At 43.2% G+C, this 21,871-nt stretch overlaps 1 protein-coding gene across 9 annotated transcripts in view; it reads right to left on the reverse strand.

The window, feature by feature from the left end:
• PIK3R5 (phosphoinositide-3-kinase regulatory subunit 5) overlaps nucleotides 1-21,871 on the reverse strand; it is a 98,021-nt gene that overhangs the window by 32,436 nt on the left and 43,714 nt on the right. For 8 of the 9 annotated variants that reach the window (XM_053303104.1, XM_053303107.1, XM_053303108.1 and 5 more), the window contains 4 exons: nucleotides 10,348-10,460; nucleotides 7,361-7,461; nucleotides 2,361-2,429; nucleotides 1,020-1,158 (listed from right to left, as the gene is read on the reverse strand). In XM_053303104.1, the coding sequence (XP_053159079.1) occupies nucleotides 1,020-1,158; nucleotides 2,361-2,429; nucleotides 7,361-7,461; nucleotides 10,348-10,447 (409 nt within the window). In that variant the 5' untranslated portion in view covers nucleotides 10,448-10,460. Of the gene's footprint in view, nucleotides 1-1,019; nucleotides 1,159-2,360; nucleotides 2,430-7,360; nucleotides 7,465-8,507; nucleotides 8,516-10,347; nucleotides 10,461-21,871 lie in introns of those variants that run through there. The other variant, XM_053303110.1, reaches the window with a different exon arrangement.

A 21,871-nucleotide genomic window follows, 5' to 3' on the forward strand; every position in this document is an offset into this window, starting at 1 on the left:
AGCAGCAGGTGGGCAGGCGAAGAAGCCGGCCGGCCAGCCAACTAGAAGGTAGCACAGGGAGGCAGGAGAAGAAGCCAGCTGGCCAGAACGTAGTGGGGGTGGGCAGGGGAGAGAAGAAGCTGGTGGCCAGCCAGAAAGCAGCAGGGAGAGAGAAAGGTGGCAGTGGGCAGACCAGCGGGGGAAGAAGGCGGCGGCAGGTGGGTGGGGGGGCCAGAGGCACAGATGCTCTGTGCCTGGCCCAGCTAGTTATTAGTCCGACCAGTCAGCACTTAAATCAATGAGTTAGATTAGTGTGTTCAGATGTGCAGTTAGACATTTGCATGATTGGATGGACACAGGTAATTTGTAAACTTACTTATCTTCATACTGTAATATATGTAGCACCATTTCCCTGGCTAAGTTTCCACAATTATATTTTCACTACTTTAATGTATTATTTGATGTGTGTGTAATTTGTTATGTCACATTAGCGATGATGCTGCTGTATATAATGTCCACATGGAGGCCACCAGAAAAAGGGTGTATCTGTGTAAGCACTCCTCATAGCACTTGCAGCTTTTAAAGGACTTTTACCCCACATGTACACAACATCTGCATACCAGCAAGGTTGCTCCCTGGGATATGCAATGACAATCTGCAGCCACTACACTCACATAGGCCTGTGCATGGGACTTTTAAAAAATTAAAACAATATTATGCCTGTTGCACAGAGTGCTGTCAGATGTAGAAGTGCTTACTGGGCAACCTCCTATGAACACAGTCACATTTAAATCAGCTGCCAGTAGGAATCCCTGACAATACTTGCATTTCTAGCAACACGACTTGCATGATGGAGACAGCTATCTATGTCCCATAATGCTGTGTGAACTTCCATTAACTTCACCTCATCCATAAGTGTGTCAAATAGATCTTTAGGCACCTCAGTCATTCATTAACAACCCTCTCAAAGAAGAGGCACTTTCAACAGCACCACAAAGAGCTGAAGGAATCCATCAGTGACTGAATATTTGAATTCTTACCTGGGGCTTTGAGTTCATTGGCAATGAAAGTCAATAACTCCTGGCAAATATCACAATATGGCACAGGCCAAGTGAGGAAGTCCTGGTAGATCCTCATGGCTCTTAGAAGCAGGTCAGACTCCGAAGGGAAGTGTGGGTTCTAGAAAAGACAAACAGCACCACACATACATTCGAGGGGTCAAATTACACATTTAGAAAAACCAAGCAGGCACATGCTTAAATAATGTTAAAAAGAAGCTGGACTGACCCCCTCACAGACTGAGACCACTGAGGTAGAAGGGGACTTCAGCCCTTCCCCGCTCCCCTGCCATGGATTGCCCTCTCCCCGTCACTATTTGCCAAAGGAAAAAAGCCCTCACTGGCACCAACAGGTTTTTCTTCACCTTGGCGAAGAGCTGTTGCATGATGAGGGGCGGGCAGCAATCCAGACTGAGGCTGCTGTGCCAGTGGGAGGTAGGGTTAAAGCTTCCCTCCTCTATGCTGCACGAGTCTCATTACTTGATTACATAATGTGATCTGGTCTTTGTTTATTAAATGAAGCTATTCCAACTACCTGCAGTGATTCTTATTAATCAGCAGTCAGTCAGTCACTTGATACAGGGAACCACAACAGAGACACAACTGTAACCATCTGCCTCATCACTTGGGTTTTAATTATATCTTCCATAATGAAAAAATATAACTTGCACAGGCACAGTAAACTCCAAACACACCTCTTGAGTTGGCTATCCTTTATATACTACTATGGAACTGTTAAAGCCCACACACTGAAAAACCTAAATAAGTCCTTCACACAAGAACCAGGAAGCTGTTTTCAATGATAATGGGAGCCAAAAGGGCCATTCATTTGTACTTCTTTCTACTTGCTTTTCCAAGGATCTCTTCTTATGTGACCATTTGTTTTCAGGAGATACCAGAGTGCAAAATACATGTGCACCATGCTAGTTGGCAAAAACACATCCAGGTTATGTGGCTGCCCCTGAACTGCATCTTTCCGCATCCCCAAATCTCTCCTGCAACATTTGGTAAACAAACACATTCCATCTTTTCACCTGCTTTAGAGCTTCCCTACTCCAGTTCATTGACCTCTTCTCTGCATGAGGTGAGAAAACTCTGGATATTATTACATCACATCTCATCTTTCTTTGAGTTTAATCATTCCAGGATAGAATGGGAACAGTGGTGGCAATGTGTCTTCTCTTAAACCCATAGACAGACGCCCCTCCCCAATCCCAATGGTCTAGAGAGAGATATTCAGCATTTAAACTTTGAGCCACCTAGACAGAGCAAGCGCCTACCTAGCTGAACACACAAACTATAGCACTGGAATACAACACTTACATACAAGACAGCTGAGCCAAAAAGCAAGGCCAGTGGAGTAAAGAGGTCGTAGTTGCACGTATCCTGGACCTGCAAAAATACACCCAAGAGTGAGATTTGGAAAACTGCTCAGACAGAAGAGTCACCCAAAGCTACAAAGACTGGAAAGCTTTTGAACAAAATAGGCACAGTGTTTCCCAAGATACTTTCTGATCACTTCTCTTAAAGGCCCACCATGTTACCTTGCCCCAGTGTCATGCCACCCCTGCATGGTGATTTTAGCTCAGCTGCAACATCTAATAGATCTCTTATTATGTAACCATTTGTTTTCAGGAGATACCAGAGCACAAAATACATGTGCACCATGGTAGCTGGCAAAAACACATCTAGGTTATGTGGCTTTAAAAATAAATAAATCTAAAAACACATCTTTTAAACCAAGTTTTCTCAGCCTTTTAAAATTTGTTGGTTTTAATTTTGTGATTGATTTTAAATTGTTGAATTGTTTTAACTTTTTATATGTTTTTAATTGTTTTATGTTAACTGCCCAGAGATGAAAGTTTGGGCAGTGTATAAATGTGATGAATGAATGAATGAATGAATGAATAATGAAGTTTCCTTATTGTGGGCTAAATGCTCCTGGTGTGCCCCATTGCTAGCATAGCAACCCTCCATATGGCTAGTCAAACATGATATTGCAGCCAGGTGAGAGTCAGCATGCCAGAAAACATCACATCACACCATGGCCCCAGGTTTCTGTATTTAATCAAAGGGTATATGTATTTATTCACAGTGGGTAGCATCCAAACCTTTCCCACAATGCAGCACCACCAACATAAACTCCTTCAGTGAACGGAACGAGTTCTGCTTGCATGAGAATCTCTTGTTTGAGTGCAATTCTCCTTCTGTTCACTGAAAGACTTTGCGCTGGCCGTGCTTCATGAGAGGTGTAGATGGTACCCAATGTTTATACTTGCCTTTTAATTCCAAGAGTTTACAAGTGGCTTCCAAATGAAATCAAAGCAACAGCAACAGAAGTATGAACTCCAATTATCAATACATTATTACAAAAAACAAAACACACAAAAAAACCCCACTACCACCAGAACAAACAGCAGTAACACCCCACTAACATTCTTGCACAGCCTTTTGGCAAACATGTTTTTAACTTGGCACCTAAGTCAGCAAGCCTCTTTGGGCAAGGGAGTTCCCCAACCCAGGGCACTATCAGAGCAAAGGCTCTCTCTCAGATTATGACTCACCTAAGATGGAAGCACCTGGGGGAAAGGCCTCTAAAGGAGGTTTTAGTGAATGCCATGTTTGTATGGGAGCAGCAGGTAATCTTTTTGACACCCCATTCCTAAACCATTATAGGGCTTTACAGGCCAACACCAGCATGCTGAGTTGTACCACACACATAGCTTTCACACTGGCAAGGTACATTCTGTATGGCTAATCCCATCAACAAACTGGCTGCTGTATTGTGTACCAGTTGAAATCTGAATAATCTTCAAAGGCATTGCCATCACCTAATCTGGATGGATGTTAACAGACCATGGATCATTGTGGCCAGGATCTCTCTCTCTCTCTGCCCAAGAGAGATGAACAGCAAAACTTGCACACAGGACAGTCGAAGCCAAAAGCATTCTATGCTTAGGTCACCCAGAATGCTCTTCAGGGAATCTTGATCATAGGAAGAAGTCCTTCCCCCTGCCCCATCCCATCTTTTCCAACTACTACTACTACTACTACATTTATATCCCGCTCTTCCTCCAAGGAGCCCAGAGTGGTGTACATAGTTAGGTTTCTCCTCACAACAACCCTGTGAAGTAGGTTAGGCTGAGAAAGAAGTGACTGGCCCAGAGTCACCCAGCTAGTTTCATGGTTGAATGGGGATTTGAACTCGGGTCTCCCCGGTCCTAGTCCGGCACTCTAACCACTACACCACGCTGGCTCTGTAGCAAGCCTCCAGCTGTTTTTGGCCTTCAACTCCCATCATCTCTAGTCACAGTGGCTAATAGCCAGGGATATAGGAGTTTTAGGCCCAAGCCAGCTGGAGGGATGCAGCTGGACACCCCTGCTCTATCGGAGGTTTTGCCACTGGGGCATCCTTGAAATGCTTGAATGCAGTATTTGCTAAACTGAGGCTCTAGAGAACAATTCCCCAAGATGCATAATTCCCCTTACTATTCCAAGCAAGAGAGACTATGTCTGACAATACGCAGTGGCAACAGATAAGCAGTCTGTCCCCCGCCCACGGGAACCATGGAGGATCCCTAGAGAAAGGATTCCACTTGGAACTGTAATACACACAGTTCTCAACTGGGTGAGTAGAGGCCTCTTGGCAAACACTCTGGAGCCATGTGAATAATATGTTTTTATTTTACAGACTAAAAGCAGTTAGGATAACCAATTCTTTAACAACCACAGTGAACAAATGAAAAGGCACTCCACCTCAAAGTCACAAACCAATGTTCACCACTGGCAGAGATGTCAATTGTCAGCCACTTGCTGTACAGCAATCAGCCTTTGCCATTAAAGTTTCCATTTTAGTCTCAATGCAGCATTAGTCTTGACTCAATCAGAGTAAATATTTCCCATGCTGTTTGATGTTCTTTGACAAACTAGCTCTATCTTGGGCTATAAAAGAGATTACAGCTAATCAGATGAGATGAGTTTTAGCTGGGATAAAGGAATAAGAGATTCTCTAGACTAAACTATAGAATTAAAAATATTCCCAGTGAGATAATATCTGGGAGTATAGATCCAAAGAGATTTAGAGCATCATCACAAACGATGAGCAGTTGAAGTCAGAGGTTAAGGAACAATTGCATAAAATGGTCAGGCTTTGTTTTCATGGTTAGGGAGCATCATGACTATTTTACCAAAGTTATTTTTATTCAGGAATACTGTATTCCACTATTTTGTAAAACTAAGATGCTGGAGCAACGTCAGGAGATTATATTGAAATTTTGTTTAGCAAGAGAAATGCCCACATGTTGCTAAATCAGCATTATGCAAGCAGCTAAAAATGGAAGGATCACATTGCCCAGTATCAGAGCATATTATGAAGCTCCAGAGTTCACCTCTACTTTTGACTAGTTGATACTTGATAAGACCACAAGAGCTGAACAATAGGAACTAAAGACTTCACTTATGAGCTTATTATGGTATAATACTAAACTCAGCCAGCCTCTAGGTACTGCCTTAGCCCAAGGAGCTGAAATCAAGGATATTTATTATTTGATTTATACCAAGTTATTTTGGCAATATTAATAAGACCGCAACTTCCACCACTGGAAAAATAACTTTGGGTCTGCTCAACCAATAAAGAATCAGCCACTGAAGAAACGCAGTGTTCTGCTTAAAACAAAAACAAGAACAACCCAGCTAGTGTTGCTAGAGATAGTAAGCAGTTTAGAGCTCAGTGGGGAGAGAGAAATGACTCCTCCTCAACACCATACCATTTATTATTATTATTTATTATTATGTATTTGATGTATATACTGCATGGATTTAAGCATGGATGGGATGACGTCTTGCAAGACGCCATGCTGCTGCTGCAGCACACAGTGGCCCTGCAGCAGGTGACTGATATTTTCTTCTTGCAGGCTTTCATCTGCTGCATGCTGTGGTTTGCACATTTTGAGACACAGGCCTATTTTTAGGACACTGGAAGCTAAGAGTAGCCAGAGCAAGCCTTCATTAAATAGCAGGATGTCCTACTGGCTGACAGGAAGAGAGAAAACTGCTTCTATCTAATGGGTTCACAGGAAAACCTGCTGCATTAATCCCCATGCAGCAACCTTGCTATGACCCCATTTCAGACAGAAACAGTGCCAGCCCTCCCCCCACCCCACAGAGCTGGGATCTCCCTTCCCAATTCCCCCCACAACCCTCACAATAGCTGACAGACAATGAAGGGGGTGGCTGGAACTGCTTCCAATACAGCATGTGAGACAATCAGTCAATTATAGGGAGACTGTACTGAAAGCAGGAAGTAGGAAACCTCCATTTGACTCTCATGTTGCTGACCCAGGTGCTCAGACTTATTGTTTTCTTTCCCACCACACTATTCTTCCACACAGCAGAGCAAAGCAACTAATGTTCAGTTACCCCAATCTCACAGGCATTTGGCCAGCATCTACACTGCCAACTGCAAAGTAGACTCAAGACAGGCCCAAGAAATTATGGTGCCTGAGGGGAGCCTGCATCGTGCATCCTCTTCCCTCTTCTTACCATAATTAAATTAGATAACGGGTCACTTTGCCACCCTTTTATTTATTGTGCTACCTTTTCTGCCCAGGTAGATACTTCAGTCTCAAAGTAGGGATGGCTCCATGGAGGATTCAGCTGCTAACTGAGCAAAGAGGCACCTTTTTAAAGTAGTGATTCTTTATTTAGCAGGGGGAAGAGCAACTGGCCCTACTCAACCCCAGCATAGCATTCCTCCAGTGGCTGCTGCTGGTGGCTGTCTTATGTTTCTTTTTGGAATGTGAATTCTTTGGGGACAGGGAGCCATTTAATTAATTTATTTCTGTATGTAAACCTCTTTGGGATCTTTGGCTGAAAAGCAGTATATAAAGTATTCATTGTATTGTACCAAGCTCATGAGCAAATTGGTTCGATGGAGGCAAGGGAAGTGAACCAGATTCTCTTATGGGTGGATTCACAGTGTATGTATGAAATGGAATATTGTCCAACAACCAACAAACTGGTCTGAACACCAGTCCAGATTCTTTCCTGCACAGTGGAATGAGGCTCAAAGGGCCTCAGAACTGGTGGTTGCCTCCAAGACACTTAGGTCGTCATCCTGATTAAGTTTGATGAAGGAAGTCCTATTGAAATTTTAAAAGGACAAGTTAAGCATGCCTAACTTGTCCTTTAATTTCAGTGAGACTTCTTTGCGTAAGTTTAGTCAGGCTGTCAGTCAGATTTCATATTCTAAAGAAGCTGCAGTATCAGATTGGCTGAGAGCTTCCTCCATCCTCCTGCCCACTTTGTCCTTTCCCTGGGCTTACCTCTTGGGTCTTTAGCAGAATCTGCTCCAGGAGGATGAGGTAGTTCCCTGCATCACGACTAACCAGTTCCTGGAGACTCCAGCAATTCAGACAAAGCCCAGCTGCCAAATAGGAGACAAAAGGCACATTTCAGACATGGCACTTACTCAAAGCTGTTCACAGCATTTGTGACAAGAGAAATCTAGATGCTCACATCGGAGACAAAGAACCCTTGAGTGAATTATGCATTTCTCATCGATTTCGCAAATACGTGTTTGGTGTACTATTGAACACGGGGCTGCAGACATATCCTGATTTCAACACACACTGGCAGCATGATGTTAGGGTCAAATGCAGAAGCCTGAAATGGATTCTTCAAAATTTACTTTACTCATTGCAAGGTTCACCATGGACATGAATGCATAGTGGACATTCAGTGCACCCACTAACCTGTGCAGGGCCCCCGATAACAGATGGGGATGAAAAGTTTTGAGGTAATTGATCAGATCCAGAAGTTCAGAGCTCAGCACATTCCAGAATAACCCAAGATGTATTCACAAAAAACCTATGAGCTGTAAGTTATACACCTTGTGGGTTATTTTAAATTACTGAGCTCAGTGGACCTGGATGGAAGTGCCCTTCCCCTGCCCCAGAATCTAGAACATCACATCTCATCATGAGAAATGCAAACAGAGAGAGTTTTCCTATTACAGGCAATGCATCCAATTGAAAATTTTACACAGAGAGAGAACAAACAAACACACAAACCTATTTATACAGCCCGACCACCACACACACACACACACACACACACACTTCCTCTCACCTCTATCACACAAACCACAAGGAGCCCACCTTGTTGCTTTCCTCTCAGCAATAGCAAGAAAAGGAAGTGAGCTGTTAGTAGCTAACATTAATCTGAACTGAATAGATCATCTTATCAGCCTGGGTTCCTCACCACTACAGAATGTGAAAGGCTCACGGCTCATAACATAAGCTACTGGGGTGGGAAGTCAGAAATGCAGCACACTGATATTGGTATATCACCTTTAGAACACACACTTTCCAAGGTAGTATAATGTACAACATAACAATATAACCTGGGACTACAAATAAAAAAGCAAAGAACATATAAATTGCCTTTCTCTGCCACTTACTACTATGCGAATCCAAGTGCTATTGCTTGGCATGTTCTACTAAGCAAAGTGCAGAATACATACATGTGTCACACTAACATCTAAATCTGTAGCCTTTCTTTAGAAGCCATCTGATGTACAGCAAAAATACTATCATAGCTTCGATGAGGAGAACTGCTTTGGATGGTAATGGTTATGGGGAGAAAAAGCTTGAGATGTGCCTGAAGCGATCAGCAAGGAAAGAGGCCTTTTTAAAGACAACAGTATGGAATGACTATATGCACAGGCTACATGAGGCTGGGAACTGAGCCCCAACTCCTTTAGCTTTGAGATCACAAGTCTCTCCTATGCACTTGAACAGATGGAGGTCACCAGGCGGCACTCGGATGCTGAGTTGTAAGTGATATTTTATATCTACATCCTATCTGTGGGCAGTAAGTTAAGGAACACTTTGCAGTCTTAGAGAGCAACATGCTAAGCAACTATTTTTTTACACAGTTTACACAGATTCGAGGCTTGACCAGTGAACCTCTGAGAACATTTCAACCTCAACATTCTATACCCGTCAAATCATTTTTGAAAGTCATCCCATTTGGACATATAGAAGATGGGAAAGTAACTTTGAAATAGTTTATCCATGTATGCTTTTACAGGGAAAATCCCAAGGGCAGGATACAACAGGAATGATTTTGTGCATGCAGCCTTGCAAATAATATTGTAAATTCTACCTGCCTACCTCACCCAGTGTGCTCCTTCTACCTCTCTTTCTATTTGTCACATCACTCTTTCCCCAAGCAAGAAAGAACAGCTGCAACAGTGCCATAATACAATTAGCAAGCAGGCAACTGGCTAACTACAGGAATCAACCAGGTTATCCATTCAGATGACTTGTACAATAAGTCAAGAACACAAAATATGGCGGAAACGGCCTATGGCTTCATATGGTAAAACATCCACCAAATCCCCAAGCTACAGTGGTAAAAAGCAAATAAATGTTGTTCCTTTTTCCCTGATGTCAGGGTTTGTGTGGTAGAGCAGGGCATTTCTTCCACATCCTTGCATTTAGAGTGATCTCTAAGGCTACTTCCAGATGGAGCAACCAACCCACCCACCCCTTCTCCCTTCTTTAGAAGTATTAGGCACATAGATGCAGCCCATGAAAGTCACATGAGATGCTCTCTGTCTTGAAAGAAATTGTTGATAGTCCAAAAAGGCTGGTTCGGTGCTCACAAGATCAGCAGGGTACTACCATCCAGAACAGGAAGTACAACACAAAACCATTGTACTAGCTGGCTTGAGCTACCTCTGCCCCCACTAGCACCAAAGTGCTTAATCAGTCATGTCGGAATAAACTGTCATTCAGATGCAGCCTTACAGACCGTGGCAACCACCACTGCAGCATCACACCTATAGCTGTACCAACACCCACATTTATGCAGGATGCTTACAAGGCATGTGCTTGGGGTGAGGTTTTTCTTAGAACCACATTGCATCTTCTTGAGGGTTCTTTGCTTCTCCAGTGGGTGCTGCCTCAATCTGGCATCTGTGGTTAGCATTTCCACTGCAAAATAAGGGCAATTCACAGTTTGCAGCCAGCAACTGCTAAAACCACTGCCAGGAAGCTGTAACCAGAATGGCACCAACCATGAGCCAGATAGGGCTGAATCCTGGAGCAGCTCAGTATAAAAGTGAAGTACAAGAAGCCGCCTTAGATAAAGTCAGACCACATTTTGCCATCTCCCCACCCCCCACCCATAACATGCAGTAAAAACCTTACAATTGAGAAGCGGAACAATAAACGAAAGAGACAGAAATCTAGACAAGTTTCCACTGCAGACGAGGAAAGATTAACCTTGCTTAGATATCACTTGCCTGTCCAAGTGCTATTGGGTACAGCGCTTTTGCTGAGGCCATGAAGGCACCTCTCCAGTGCATGGTGGATCCTGTCCTCTGTGCACGTCGTATGCTGCATTTTAGTTCATCTCCTGTGGACACAAAAAGTCACCAAGTCACCAAGAGAGCAGTTATTTTTTCAAATAAATAAAGAGAGAGGAAGATAGCCACATCCAAGTAGAGAAATAGTTCATCCTCATTTTTACAGGTGATATCCTGGCTGCCTTTCCATCAGTTTTTGCTCTTGATCATCTTGGATTCAATGATTCCAGAACTGAACTAAATGGGGAACTGCCATTATCTTCAGCTTGATTCCTTACATAACCTACTAGCTGAGATTGCAACAAGTTGAATCCACAGTCCTCAGCTTCCTATAAATTCAAACAAATGTTAAAAATAAAAGGAGATAGTAGGATCCTCAGCCAAGTCTCATTCTTGCATGTCCTGACCCTTCTCCCATTAACACATCACCATCCTTCAAGATCCCTGCCTGGTAGCAACGACAAATATTCTTCCTGTTTTGACAACTACATATGGATATAATAATACTGAAGAGTTTGGATCCTACAACAATTTTCATCTACAGACTTTCCAATACAGTCTGGGTGAGACACCCACTTTCTGGCAGCTTTCCACCATCTAGAGGTCATGAGGTCAGAATGACAGGGTAGAAGGGATCTTGAAGTCACCAAGAGAGCAGTTAATTCCACTGTATTATATCAAGTTACATGACTACACCAAAGCATTCTTGATCACTTGCATGTCATGCAAAGTGGATGACCTTTGCAAACCTTGAAAAATGTTCTTTGGAACCTTTGAGCCAGCCCCAAAATTTGGGATCCAGACAATGGACACTTGACAAAATTACCAGACTTAGTGATGTACATAGTGAAGCGGGGAGATTAAATGGGCTCCTCTTTGTTCCTTTAACAAGCAACATACTTGGGACAGAAACAGGGCTCTCTGGAAGAAAAAGATTTTATTAAGGTATAGCAGGGAAGTCCTGCTAACTTGGCAAAGAGGCACCTTTTAAAGTAGCGATTCTCTTCATTTAGCAGGGGGAGAGTAACTGGCCCTATCCACCCCCAGCACAGTACCTCCAGTGACTGTTGCTGGTGCCTATCTTGTGTTTCTTTTTAGATTGTGAGCCCTTTTGGGACAGGGATCCATCTAATTTATTTGTTATTTCTCTGTGTAAACTGCCCTGAGCCATTTTTGGAAGGGTGGTATAGAAATCGAACAACCAACAACAACAACCAACAAATTGAAATTGAAAGGCTGTGGCAGAAGAAGACCAAAATAATCCCAGTAGCAGGGTGGATTTGATTTAAATCAAACTGATTTAAATCACGATTTAAATCACTAGCAGGGTGGATAAAAATAAAAAAAATCCGATTTAAATAAAAAAAATCGGGTTTATTTAAATCAGATTTTTTTTATTTTTATCCACCCTGCTAGTGATTTAAATTGTGATTTAAATCGTGATTTAAATCAGTTTGATTTAAATCAAATCCACCCTGCCCAGTAGTAATTGGCGCCCTAGGTGCAATTCCAAAAGACCTTGAAGAGCACCTCAACACCATAGGGGCCACAGAAATCACCATCAGCCAATTACAAAAAGCAACTTTACTGGGAACAGCCTATATTCTGCGACGATATCTATAACAATTGACAATAAAATTCTGGCATCCCAGGTCCTTGGGAAGGACTCGATGTCTGGATAAAACAAACCAGTCAATAACACCTGTCTGACTGTGTTAAATAATAATAATAATAATAATAATAATAATAATAATAATAATAATAATAATAATAATAATAATAATATGGTTATTTTTTCTATTTCTTTTTCTTCTATTCTGCTATCCCCTGGTATTGCTATGTCGATTATTTTAACTTACAAAGATCTACAAATTGAAACTGAAAGGCTGTGGCAGAAGAAGGCCAAAATCATCCCAGTGGTAATTGGCGCCCTGGGTGCAGTTCCAAAAGACCTTGAAGAGCACCTCAACACCATAGGGGCCACAGAAATCACCATCAGCCAATTACAAAAAGCAGCTTTACTGGGAACAGCCTATATTCTGCGACGATATCTATAACAATTGACAATAAAATTCTGGCATCCTAGGTCCTTGGGAAGGACTCGATGTCTGGATAAAACAAACCAGTCAATAACACCTGTCTGACTGTGTAAACAAGAAATGATGATGATGATGATGATGATGATGATGATGATAAATATCCCAGCCTAGGTACCATAGTTCAGTTTCTAGGCACAACAGTTCCTTGGCGCCAGGGATTTGTCAAGCCTTGTATATTCTTAATATTTATATACAGTTTTCCCAAAAGGTTCTTGAAGCAGTTCATGCAGCAAAAAGAATGAGAACAATTATGTGTCTCAAAAGAGCTCTCAGTCTAAAAAAAGAACACAAAGGAGATGTCAGCATCAGACACTGGGAGAAATGCTGTGCTGATTGGGGACATTTACTCTCCCCTTCCTAAATATAAGAAAGCCACAACTTGCAACAAGGCCACCTGTCTATGGACAAGGTGGCTACTCCTGGATGGCAGTGCTATAGAAGGGGCTTTTCAAAAAATATATAAATCCCAAAATGAACTCAGGATGAAATTAAACAAGTTGTTCTAGTAAGAACTAATCTGTCTACTTTCCTTTCACTATTCCTACAAATGAACAAAATTTTATCCAAATGGGTTAGGCAGTTCACCAGTTAGTCCACTTGCACCCCAAACCTTCATCTGTCCACCATCTTGAATCAGGGTGGATCACATCATTACGAACTAGCAGAGTGCATGGTTTTGGTCCGGCGACATTGGAATGACTTCCGGACCGGTCCGGCGGTCCGGATGGGCGGGGGAGTGTTACTTTAAGCGGGGGGGTGGTAGTACTTACCCCCCCCACCGCCGCTCTTCCCCCTCCGGCGCTGTTCCTTTGAAAAATCTTCTTGGAGCGGCAGAGTTCCTCCCCGCTGCCCCTGCCCCCGTCGTTGTTGCTTAAGGTGCAAAAGAGACGAGTGCTAGCGGCGCGCATGCGCCCGGCGCGCACACTCGTCTCTGACGCTGCCGTGCGTGCGCCTCATACATCATATGATGTATGCAGTGCACGGCAGTGTCAGAGACGAGCGCGCACCGCACACCTTAAGCAACGACGAGGGCGGCAGGGAGGAACTCTGCCGCCCCAAGAAGATTTTTCAAAGGAACAGCGCCAGAGGGGGAAGAGCGGCGGGGGGGGGGGTAAGTACTACCACCCCCCCCCCCGCTTAAAGTAACAGTCCCCCCCGTGCCGGACAGGGGGGACTCCGGACCATGCACACCCCTATTACGAACTATAGCCTTGAACCATCCCTATGTGACACTATGTCTGTAGCAAATTCGGTTCAAATCGGTTAGGCGCTTCACAAGTTAGCCCAACTGCACCTCAAATGTTCACATGTCCACCTATTTACTTATTTATCTATCTATCATATTTCTGTACCGCCCAATACATCTCTAGGTAATGTACAAAATTTAAACAATATAAAAGTCACAGATTAAAAATCCACAACACACAATAAAAACAGCATTAAAGCTATTAAAACAAATTAAAAATTTCAATTAAAAACCTGCAAAAAAGGTGAGTCTTGTCTTGAGGGTACATATTGGCCAAGTTCAGATGTACAGGATAGCCACAGTTATAGCTGGCTGGGGTTGTAACTGCAGTGCACCCAAACCCACAAAACTGCAGGGCCAAGAGCTAAGTTAGCCTTGCCAAACTCCAATTGGAACCTTCGGTTATCTCTAAGTTTTGCCACCAACAACTGAGGCTTACATTCGAATGCTGACTCAGTTTATGCTGATTAATTTATGTTACACCTGAATGCTACAACTGTACCAAATTTGGTCCAAATCAGTTAGGCAGTTCACAAGTTAGCCCCCTTGTGCCTCAAATATTTATGCATCTGCCATCTTGAATTGGGGTGGATTATGCCATTACATTGGTGTCCCTATGTGCCCCAAGAACTGCACCCAATTTGGTTCATATTGGTCCAAGCATTGAGAAGTTGATCATGGGGGACACACGGATGGACATACACATGGAATGCCAGGTGATCTCATAAGCCTACTGAGAAGGAGGCTAGAGAAGAAAAGACATTCTTATTCCCAAATCCTCTCAGCAATGTAATCATGTTTTGGGCCAAGCGTCACAAGGAAAGTGGTGACTAACCTGGTGGTGACTAACCAAGGGGCATGATTCATACACTGAACGTGGCCCAGAAATAGTCTTCTCTTATGTCAGCTCCTTAAGAAACACCACAAAGTGCAATCAGCGGAATGGAAGGTTTTCCTTCCCCAACTAGCCTGCGCAAGGAGGAAGTCTGGCCAGCCCTCACAGCAATTTTTTCCCCATTTACAACCCTTGATTTTGTAACACAGAATTAGGATGTGAAGGGAAGCCATTCCTGTAACTTAAAAAACCACAGGGCACAGATTCTGCTCATGTCATCATTTCTCAACAAGACGTTGGAGAAACAAGTGAATCTTGCTTTTATACACTGTTGAAACTTCTCTAAGGCTGTTAGCCGCACTGCTATACATCTGTACATTGAATGTGCAGGCACTGCACCATCTGCACTGCAAACTGGATCAGATCGGGATTAATGTTGTCAAACAATGGGAGCCCCTGGAACACAGCTTCTGATTGGGAAGGGTGTCAACTTGTGAGTTAGTTTCATTCCTGTTCCTCACCACTTCGTGGAAAATAGGAATGTGACAAATGATTGATACAAGCGGGACTAAAAGGAAGAGTTATTACAAACCTTTATATCCCATTTATGGTTACACAACCCTCATGGACACATATGTGTATGAGGGAGAGAGAGTGTGTGTTAAAGTGCATTTCTGAGGGAATGCGATATCAGCAAAAATTACCCTCCTTGCTCATGCAGTGGGACTTATTCTATGGAGGTACTTTGCCCACAGCACCTCTGCACCATTAGCCAATAATGGGGCCCATAGGGGCCCTAGAGCACCTTTCTTATGAGGCAAGGCTACAACACCTGTGGCTTTTTCGTTTAGAAAAAAAGACTGCATGGAGAAAAACTAAAAAGATGACTTTTTCGTTTAGAAAAAAAAAGACAACTGTGGGGAGACATGATAGAGGTCTATAAAATCATGCATGGTGTGGAGAAAGTGGATAGAGAGAAATTCTTCTCCATCTCACATAACACTAGAACCAGGGGTCATCCCATGAAATTGATTGCCGGGAAGTCTAGGACCAACAAACGGAAGTACTTTTTCACACAACGCATAATCCACTTGTGGAATTCTCTGTCACAAAATGTGGTGACAGCCAACAACCTGGATAGCTTAAAGAGGGGTTTGGATAACTTCATGGAGGAGAGGTCTATCAATGGCTACTAGTCAGAGAGCTATAGGCCACCTCCAGCCTCAAAGGCAGGATGCCTCTCAACTCTTGCCTGTGGCTTCCAGCGGCATCTGGTGGGCCACTGTGCAAAACAGGATGCTGGACTATATGGGCCTTGGGCCTGATCCGCAGGGCTGTTCTTATGTAATTCAAATACACAAACACAGAGAACAGAACAAAAACTAGTTGGTACTGGACAATAAGAAGGCGAGACTGCCCAGATTTCATGCTTTTGCTAAACTGATTGTAACTGCCACCATTTAGCCTCTCTTTATATCCTGGACAGATATTCACAAGGAAAACTGATGCAGGTCTTTGACTGATGCATTTTTTAACACCTGGTAACCAAGCCATCATTTATTTTCCTCTATATTCTATCAAGAGTAATGCTTTCAAGCTTTTGATAAGGCTGACAGAACAACTATTTTTCCTTTGTCAAAGATTGTTCAAACAGAAGTGAGATTTATTTAGCACATACATCAAGCACAAATTCAGGAATGTGATGGAAATCCACAGGCAGCATCCAAACTGGATCATCATGACTGACCTCAATTGAAATCAATGAGACAAGTTAGTTATGACTAACTTAAATTTCAAAAAAGACTTGGTTATGGCAAACTTAGTCTGGATGCTCTCCCATTAGAGTGCTTTCTATGTAGGACACATGGTAACACATGGAACATGCTTTAATGACAAGTTTACATATACATTATACATTATAATTATTTGGTGCCTGTGACTTAAAGTAATGACTTGGATATATAGAGCAGTCATGTATCAGAAAGTTCTTTCATATCACCTTTTAAGTTCTGTAGTGGCACTTAAGGATTGTTATAAGGCTTGGAGGAGGGACGTGTGTGTCACTTTGAGCTCACTGGGAGGAAAGAGGAGACAATAACGGATTGAATAAGCACAGAACACTTCAGTGGAAGCCATTTATCAAGTGAGCAGCTGTAAAGTGATACAAAATAAATGTGCAAGTCAATATTGTGTCAAAGCAGCACATTCGTTACAGGAGAAATAAATAAAAATAGTTACATCTTCAAAACAGCCACCAAGCAAGATCTTGAAGATACAGAATCTATTTACAGCTCATCTACACATGCTGTTCACCAAAGAACAGGAAGACCAAGAGGGAATGAGAATTAAAGCTCTCTGAAGGCAGCTTATCAAAAACGACCCAAAGGTATGTCAGGTTTGACAGACGTCTTTTTGAAGCACTATAAAGCAGCAAGAGAAGCCCATCAACACACGTCAGGATGAAGCTATTTCCCTAAGGAGGTCAGCCATTACAAAAAAACAACAGTGTGGGGCAGAAAGTGAAAGGAACAAACACCACACTTTTGGGAAGCCTGTAGGGCATATAAGAACAGCCCTGCTGCATCAGGCCAAGGCTCATCCAGTCCAGCATCCTGTTTCACACTGTGGCCCCCAGATGCTTCTAAGAAGCCCATAGGCAAGAGGTGAGGGCACACCCTTTCTCCTGCTCTTGTACCCCTGCAAACTGGTATTCAGGGGCATCCTGCCTCTAAGGCTGGAGGTGGCCTATAGCCACTAGACTAGTGGTGGCCCCTTGTCTAAGAAGTTTCCTCTTCTGAAGTCCAATGCATCTGTGTTGGACTTCCTTGGCAATGCTCCACTCGCATATCAGCTGAATGGGATCACACTATTCCCAAATGGTTCTACAACTCTGACATCTTGCACCAGGTCCTAGGCACCATTCAGGATTAAGTCCAAGGTTGCCTTCTCTCTGATTGGTTCCATGGCTTTCTGTGTTCTAAGGCACAGGCATTTAGCATGTCTAGACATCCGTCCTCTCTGTCAATACCCGAATGTGAATTTACCCAGTCTATGTGAGGGTAATTGAAGTCACCCACTATTAGAGCTCGGTCTTTCAGACGCCTCTCTAATTTGCTTCTCCAACTCCAGATCACGCTCAGCATTTTGATCTGGAGAGCAATAGCACATCCCTATTAATGCATTTCATTTCCATCCTCGTATTGTCACCTATAATGATTCTCTGGAGGACTCCAGTCCTCTTAGGTTTTCTAGCTTGTTGGATTCTATCCCTTCTTTAATATACAGTGCTACTCCACCCCAACCCCACCCTTCCCTGTCTTTTCTGTAGAGTTTGTATCCAGGAATCTCAGTGTCCCACTGGTTCTCACTATTCCACCAGGTTTCCATTATGCCCCGAGGCATGTAGGACCACACCGAAATATCTGAAACAAGTGACCTATTAGATGGACCTTGTGGCCATCTATACTCCCACTATATCCATGCTTTCATTAGCAACCAAACACTGCAGCTCACCCATCTCAGCTCAGAGGCTTCTGGCATTGGTATAAAGACACCTATATGCAGAGTTTCTTACCTGGTATTGGCATGTGCTATCTCCCTTACCATCATTTGACCAGCTGTAATACTTTTCCTTCTGCTCTACTCCCGATTCTACTCCAACCCTTTCTGGTTTATCTAAAACATTTGCACCCTCACAACTTAGGGGATTTTGCTTGCCGAATGAGATGCCACCCAGTTCCTATAGGTAATCCCCCAGGTGTCATTTTAAAAGCTGCTTTGTGACCTTTTTAAGCACAACAGCATGGAAGCCCACATATACCTACCCAGCTTACAGCTAAGGAGGTTTTCATGGGCTTATGGGAAAGGAAACATTGCAGCCCTAAAGTGGAAAGTCTTACCACTTTCGTTTCAACTCACTTCAAACTTCTGTTGATGTGCTGTCATGCAAATGTCCCTAGAAGCCCAGGATAATGGTACTGATATATCTAAATCGGGAATTTAAACAGCTGCTTGCTTCAGACAAGGAAGAATTGCTGCTAGGCAAGAAGCTTTTGCAAACTGGAACAAGATTGAACCAAGGCCACCTTTGTGCAAGCAATGACCAACAAGGTGTGGGTAGGAGGGCAAGTAACGTTTATCAGTGTCTTTTCCAAGGAGGATCAGTGGATGAAGGAGGTGTTTGTGTCACTACCATAGGCAGTCACAAATGTGAGAACCTAAACATTACTAACATGGGAGCAAAGGAAAGAGATTAAGCAAGATTTGCCTCTTTGTGATCCCATCCATGTGGAAAGTCTCAATAATGAGGGCAGAAAAGTATTCTTGGCTGCTTTTCCATGACTGCCAAACTCCCTTTCCCTGGAGATTTGCCAAAATCTATCTTTTCCAGAAGTGATGCAACACTTTTGTATTTGCACTGGCATTTGCTGACTGGTGTCACATGCATACAAAGTTTCTTTAGACTGGCATTTCTTTTGTTCAAATATCAGATTTAATGTACACACATACAGAAGTTTTGGGATAGGACTACCTACAAATCTGAAAGTCACACAAATAGCTGTTAAACAACCACCAGGAAACAGTATCTCAAAAGACGGAATCAACTCACTGAAGACTATTGTACAAGTTGTGCTTAAATATGGACAAGGCATGCACACTAAAAAAAATGCAAGATGACCTCATGTGAGATTCTTCAGGATCCAAACCAAGGGAGTATCATTTAACTGAGACACCATTTTTACTTTGAATTTGCCATTCTAACAAAGAAGAAACCTAAGGACCACTGTATCATTACTAGTCCCCACCCCCATTAATTGTCATGCTGCAGCCTTGCCCTTTCCCCACCAAGGCAGCCATATGTGACAGAGATATACCCAAGAACTGCACATATAAACTGTTCCCACAAAACCAAGTTCAAGTTGTTCAAGCCTAAGCAAACTAGATCTGAAATAGTTGAAGTTTGTTGTACTCTTTGGGACAACTCCTTAAGTCTTCTCAATTGCCTTAAGTCAGTCTCACTCTTCATCTTTTCTCTGAGCAGGTAAAAGTTCAGAATGTTTATAATTGATGTTGGGCACTTGGTGTACCACTCATCCTGCTGCCCAGCAACTTCCCTCCCTGAGCTCACAAAGGTTGTCTCGGACTTGGTGTTGAGAACTCCCAGGATGATTGTTCCGGATTACTCCAACATCCAGGCTGCATTGTCTGGGGTGGCTCAGAACTTCATGGACACCTTGACAATAGGGCTGTCATAGTGCCCATGACATGTTGTCAACTTATTATTGGTACAACATATGAACTGAGACACTCTAGATTTGTTTTTCTCATCTAGGCAGGAAGATGGTGTTCTGAAAGTGCAGGTTTTATAACCAATGCCGGGGCTGCACAACTTCAGCCCTCCAGCTGTTTTTGGATTACAACTCCCATCATCCCTAGCCACAGTGGCCTATGACCGGAGATTATAGGAATTGTTGTCCAGCATCTACAGGAGGACCAAAGTTGTGCAGCCCTGATCTATACCCTTGACATGGTCAGATTACTTCTTTGTGGGGTTAAGAATTTCAGTGGCTATACCTCTCTGCAAATATGCGGGACCTATTAAAACGGTATGCCCCCGGGGGCCAATGGATTCTAATGGATTCCCGAAGGGCCTGGGGAATTTTCCAGGGGATATGGCTGGCGCTCCTGTTCAAGTCTTAGATGTTCTCTAGAATGGAGAGATAACTCAGGAAGTTGATACTACTGCTCCCAAGCACCCTCACCAACAAAGCAGAGCCCATGCAGTGCCTTGGTATACACCCGAGGGTGATGAAGCAGGTGGGGAGACGGCCGCATCAAGTAGAGGAAGCCGCAGGGTAAGTCCAATTAAAAACAGGTTAGAGATCATTAGAGAGCCTACTCTGTGGCCTGTGAGTGCTTGACCCTTGCCCTACATGGCTTATTCAATCTAGCAGGTTGTAAATGCCTCTGAGAGAGGGAGTGGTTCCAGCTTTGTTGAAGGAAGCAGGGAAGAAACCTAGTCTGAACCCAGAGGATGTTAACAACTACAGGCCTGTGGCTAATCAGCTTTGGCTGATACACCAGATATGTCCATTTTTGGAGACAAATGACCTTAAAACAGTGGTACATATGCTGGTAACCTCTAGGCTTGACTACTGTAATGCACTCTACATGGGGCTGCCTTTGTACATAGTTTGGAAACTACAATTAGTTCAGAATGATCTCTGGGTTTACCTGAAGGGAACATATAACACTGATTCTAAATTAACTGCACTGGCTAACAATATGTTTCCAAACGAAATACAAAGTACTGGTTATTACCTATAAAGCCCTTAATGGCTTAGGTCTAGGGTACTTAAGAGAGCATCTTCTGTCGTGAACCCTGTTGCCTATTAAGATCATCTGGAGAGGTCCAGTTATGGTTGCTGCCAACTCATTTAGTGGCAACTCAGAACCAGGCTTTCTCTGTGGCTACCTCAGAGCTTTGCAACTTGCTCCCTGCTGAAATATTAGCATCTTCTCTGACTGCTTTTAGGAGGAACCTGAAGATGTACATGTTTTCCCAGGCTTTTAAATGAAACCTAATTTTTAAATTTTAATTTGTTTTTATCTATTATGATTTTTATTTTTTAATGAATTTTAAATGTTTTATATTTTATATGATGTTTTAATTCTGTACACTGCCTAGAGATTTTGATGTTAGGCAGTATATAAATTAAATAAGTAAGTAAGTCAGTCAATCTCCTTCCTGGGAGAGGTGCTTGAGCATTTGGTGGCTAACCAGCTGCAGACACTGTTAAAAAAGAGCAATTTAACACAATTTAAAGGTTACAAAAAGGCTTTAAAAAGTGTGTCTTAAGGGCTCTTTTGGAGGCTGGTAAAGATGTTAAACCACAAACATCTTTAGGAAGCATATTCCACAGTCTAGGAGTGACCAGGGGCATAATGAGGGTAGGGCAGGCAGGGCACATGCCCTGGGTGCCATTGCAGGGGAGCACAAAGTGCCTGCTATGCCCCGCCTCCAACTGTGGTTGGGAGAGGCGTGCCCCCAGCCAGCACTTGCCATTTATTTCAAGCAGTTTGCTCTTTCTCTCCAGAGAGGAAGAGAAAAGAAAAATAGATGCTTTCAGGCAGGAAGCCCTGCCTGAAATGATGCTGAAGAGCTTGCTCAGGCTCTTTGGAGCTTGAGGCCACACACCCCTTGCATGTGATGTCAGAGGGGGCATGGCCTCAAGCTCCGGAAAGCCTGAGCAAGCTCTTCGGAGTCATTTAGGGGAGGCT

This window comes from Hemicordylus capensis, chromosome 2, assembly GCF_027244095.1.
Source record: "Hemicordylus capensis ecotype Gifberg chromosome 2, rHemCap1.1.pri, whole genome shotgun sequence".
NCBI lineage: Eukaryota > Metazoa > Chordata > Lepidosauria > Squamata > Cordylidae > Hemicordylus > Hemicordylus capensis.